General features: G+C 39.7%; 1 protein-coding gene across 1 annotated transcript; it reads left to right on the forward strand.

Annotated features, from left to right (window-relative positions):
- Window positions 1-377: 377 nt before the first annotated feature.
- On the forward strand, window positions 378-3,406 carry hsh2d (hematopoietic SH2 domain containing). The gene is made up of 5 exons (XM_067514407.1): window positions 378-931; window positions 1,453-1,542; window positions 1,628-1,793; window positions 2,003-2,263; window positions 2,828-3,406. The coding sequence occupies exons 1-5, from the start codon at window positions 804-806 to the stop codon at window positions 3,266-3,268; spliced, it is 1,086 nt and encodes a 361-aa protein (XP_067370508.1). The 5' UTR covers window positions 378-803; the 3' UTR covers window positions 3,269-3,406.
- Window positions 3,407-3,906: the final 500 nt, after the last annotated feature.

A 3,906-nucleotide genomic window follows, 5' to 3' on the forward strand; every position in this document is an offset into this window, starting at 1 on the left:
AACCCCACCTGCCCCATGACTGGCAGCTCAGACTCTGGTTGTTCTTCCAGGGTTTGATTGTGTGTAAATGATTCTTCAGTTAACTTTACAAAGATAGTATTTATTGCAAACCTATGGGTTTCAACAAATTTTCCGCCTTGTGCCAGGACTTGAGTAAAATAAGAAGTCATCATTGAACTGTCTCATTACACCCTTGGTTAAAGTCAAAACCTTCACTTTGACCCTTTTCCCCCTTCATTCTGCATCATTTACCTTCTGTCTGACCATTTAAAAAACTGTATGCTTTGTGTTCTGTTACTTTAAATCAAACTCCAACGTTTTGCCTCCGCCCCTTTGACAGGTGTTGTCAGGTGACTAAATTCTGCTGTGTCATTTTATCAAGGAGCTGCAGGACAAGGTGAGTAATCTTTGCTTGGAGCCAAGTTTAAGCGAGCTGTATTTAATTGCAAATCATTACAAATGTCATGATGAAGGTGTATTTACAATATCTGTTATTTTTAATGATATAAGTGTTTCAAGTACAAAAAATTCAAAAGATTTATTCAAAAATCAGCTGAAATTAGCTGAAAGAGAAACAATTAATGTGGAAACAGGATAAAGAAATTAATTAATTCCATATCATTTGAAATCATTCAACAACATAACTGCAACTGGGTTTACTGACAGTCTATGTCTATATGTGGTGGTACTGTATAGATACTTCATGTACAGTGAGAATGTTTACATGGACTCAGTGAGCTGTGAATGATGCATTTGCAGGTCTTTGTGCTCAGTGTATTTTTCAACAGACACATCATCCCAGGATGATTGAGTGTAGTCAGTCTTTACAAGGACAACATGATGTTGTTACCTGGTTCAAACAATTCCAACTGCAGTCTGTGATCAGGAACGGCATAGTCCCAGAGTGGTTTCATGGGATCATATCGAGGAAGTAAGTTTGAGAAATCTATCACAGTCTGCTGCAGTGGATGAGAGACAGTGAGGGTGTGGAAGGGCCTGCTGTACAGATAAGGTGTGTACACTGCACATTCTTCTCTGCAGTGATTGTTATAACAAAACTCTTCACATGTAAATTTCTATATATAGTGTGACATAATTTTCATGCAACTTCATGCAATGCAACTTATCTTAGTTCAGGCGCATATAAATTTAAGGAATTCAGACTTCTTCCACACCCTCTGGTCACATTCACAAATTTGTATGTATAATGGGTGGTTATTATGCACGGTGAACTTGCTTAGATTACTTCATTGACAAGAAAATAATTCAGTGTTTATCAGACCATTGTATAATAGATAAACATATGTAATGTATTGAAAGCTGACCTTCTTCTTTTACATTCTAACATAACAAATTCCCACATCATAAAAACTGATTCTGGCTACAGTTTATACACAAATCATTTTTACATTATAGTCCGTAGTAATCAGGACATGTTAATTTATTGTTCAGGATTGCAGAGGAACTGCTGATGTCCAAGCCTCCTGGCTACTTCCTTGTCAGGGTCAGTGAGAGCAGGATTGGTTACACCCTCTCATATCGGTGAGTGTTTTCAAAAAACAATTGTCATTTACATTCAGTTCAACATGTTCAAAAAGCTGTCCCCTCCTGTGTACTGACCCCTCAGTGTGGTGGACCGCTGCAGACATTTCATGATTGATGTGGGAGAAGATGGTCATTACATCATAGTAGGAGAGAACAGGCGCCACCAGTGTCTGCATGACCTGGTGGAGTTTCATCGTAGAACTCCCATCATGCCTTTCAATGAGGTGCTGACTGTCGCTTGTGGACAGGTGTGGAAATGTGTTTGTTATCCTACCTGCATACAGATGCTCTTAGGTATTTACGGTACTTGCATTTAGAGTTGGAACAGAGGCTCTGTGCTTTCCCAATTCAACAATATTTGCTTATTGGCTTGCCACATGGGCAGCATGCAAAACTAAAAAGTCATAACATGGATCGTGTTATGTCTCTTTCTCTCTCTCTCTGATATTATCTTAAGTCTTCAAATGACGAGACCGACTACGCAGAACTGCTGTTGCCCAGGAGCCATCAGAATCCTAACACCAGTTCGCTACAAAACAACTCCCTGCAACCCAACAAGAGTCACCCGATATCACAAAAAGACATCCCGCCTGCCCTCCCTTATCGACCAAATAACTTGTTGATCTCCACACTTCTGCCTGCGAGCAGCCGGCCGAACAAACTTTATCCGAATTTGGAAGATGAAATTCCACATGGTACCTCCTTACATCCAGCCACGGTAATGAGTCTGCCTAGCAGCCTCTCCTTGAATTTATTAAAATAAACATCGTCTGATTTTAGTGGTTCCCAAGACAATTTAAAAGGTTCTCATTGAAACAACTTTTATTATAGCACCTGACAAACACTGGTACCATCTCTGTGCGGTAATGGCAAAATTTCTATGAAATTCTAAAGGCCTTGAAAACATATATTTTTAGCTTTTCTGTAAAACTGGCATAATTTTCTACTTTGTATATTTTTCTCCTTGTCTTTTGTGTCTTCAATGGGCTGCTATGGGCAGGAAAGGGTGATTTCACATACCTAAATTAGAAATTAACAATTTTTAAATCCACATATGATGACAGTTGAGCTATTAATTTGTCCCCAGGCCATTGTAAGTTAAAGCACGCCCAAGCAGCCTAAATCAAGTAGATTAGCAAGTTTTACACTCATAGATAATAACTTTGAGTTACTGATTTACTTATGACTGCTTCATGTCTTAGATATGTGCTTAAAGTTTTAAAGTTTTCAGCAGCTATAAAATAACATGGTTTTGCTGTATGTTTCATGTTCTAATGTGTAGACTGGGCCAATGAACAGGAAGAGATATACAGCCGAATGTCCTACTTTTAACCAGCCTCCTGAGGTCCCTGCCCGGAGTTTTGCTATGAAGCAGAACCAGGCTTGTGTCAGAACAGTCTCTGCACCTAACACTCCGTCCCCAGTCAGTGAAAAGCCATTTGGTGCCAACATCCACCCTGCAGCAAAGAACCAGGAAATGAAGCATTCAGTCATCAGCAACCTCAAGAAGAAATTCCAAAAGGGCAGAAGCACATCGCAGGACAATATCTACACAGAGATTGGTGAGGAGACAATCAACAGGCATGGAAACACTGAGTACCAGGAGGCCGCCAGTGAGCACACCCTTGACGGTGCAACATTTTGCTGCACTGATGTGACGCTGATGGAAAATGCATTACCTCTAGAGTATCTGCCACCTCCTCCTTTTGCCCCTGGCTACTGATACACAACTCCTCCCTTAATAATTACTGTTTGGATAAACTGATCATTGAGTTGTGGAACAAATTTAACCGTTACATAACAGAATGCAAACTTGTGTTTTACCTTAAGTTTACCTGTCAGAGACTGTGTTGGGATAATTCAAATAATTAAGGGAGTAATTCTACATGTTTGCTTCAGATAAATGTCAAACTCAAGCAGCCACTTAGATTAGCTTAGCACAAAGACAGAAAGACAGAAACAAGCCTGGCTCTGTCCAAACATAACAATATCTACCTACCGGCACCTATATAGTTCATTAATGAACATGTTTGTTTAATCCATCCTTAAACTGCAGCAGAAAATCAAATGGGGTTTTAATGCACCCCATTTGTATTGAGAATCTGTTATCATTGAACAGAGCCTGCCACCCTGTTCCCACCTTTTGTGCTACGCTATGTTGGGCAGCTGTTCGCTGCTATGTTTGCTGTGCAGATGTGAGAGAGGTGGCTTTTCAATGACGGAAAATGAAAAGTGTCTTTTCCAAAATGTTAAAATGTTTGTGTAAACCTCTAATATCTTGTATTATATACCAACCATTTCACCTTTTATTGTACACATCTAAATCACATATGCAGATGCCAGTGTAGCTTTCCGTGACTG

This window comes from Channa argus, chromosome 8, assembly GCF_033026475.1.
Source record: "Channa argus isolate prfri chromosome 8, Channa argus male v1.0, whole genome shotgun sequence".
Lineage (NCBI taxonomy): Eukaryota > Metazoa > Chordata > Actinopteri > Anabantiformes > Channidae > Channa > Channa argus.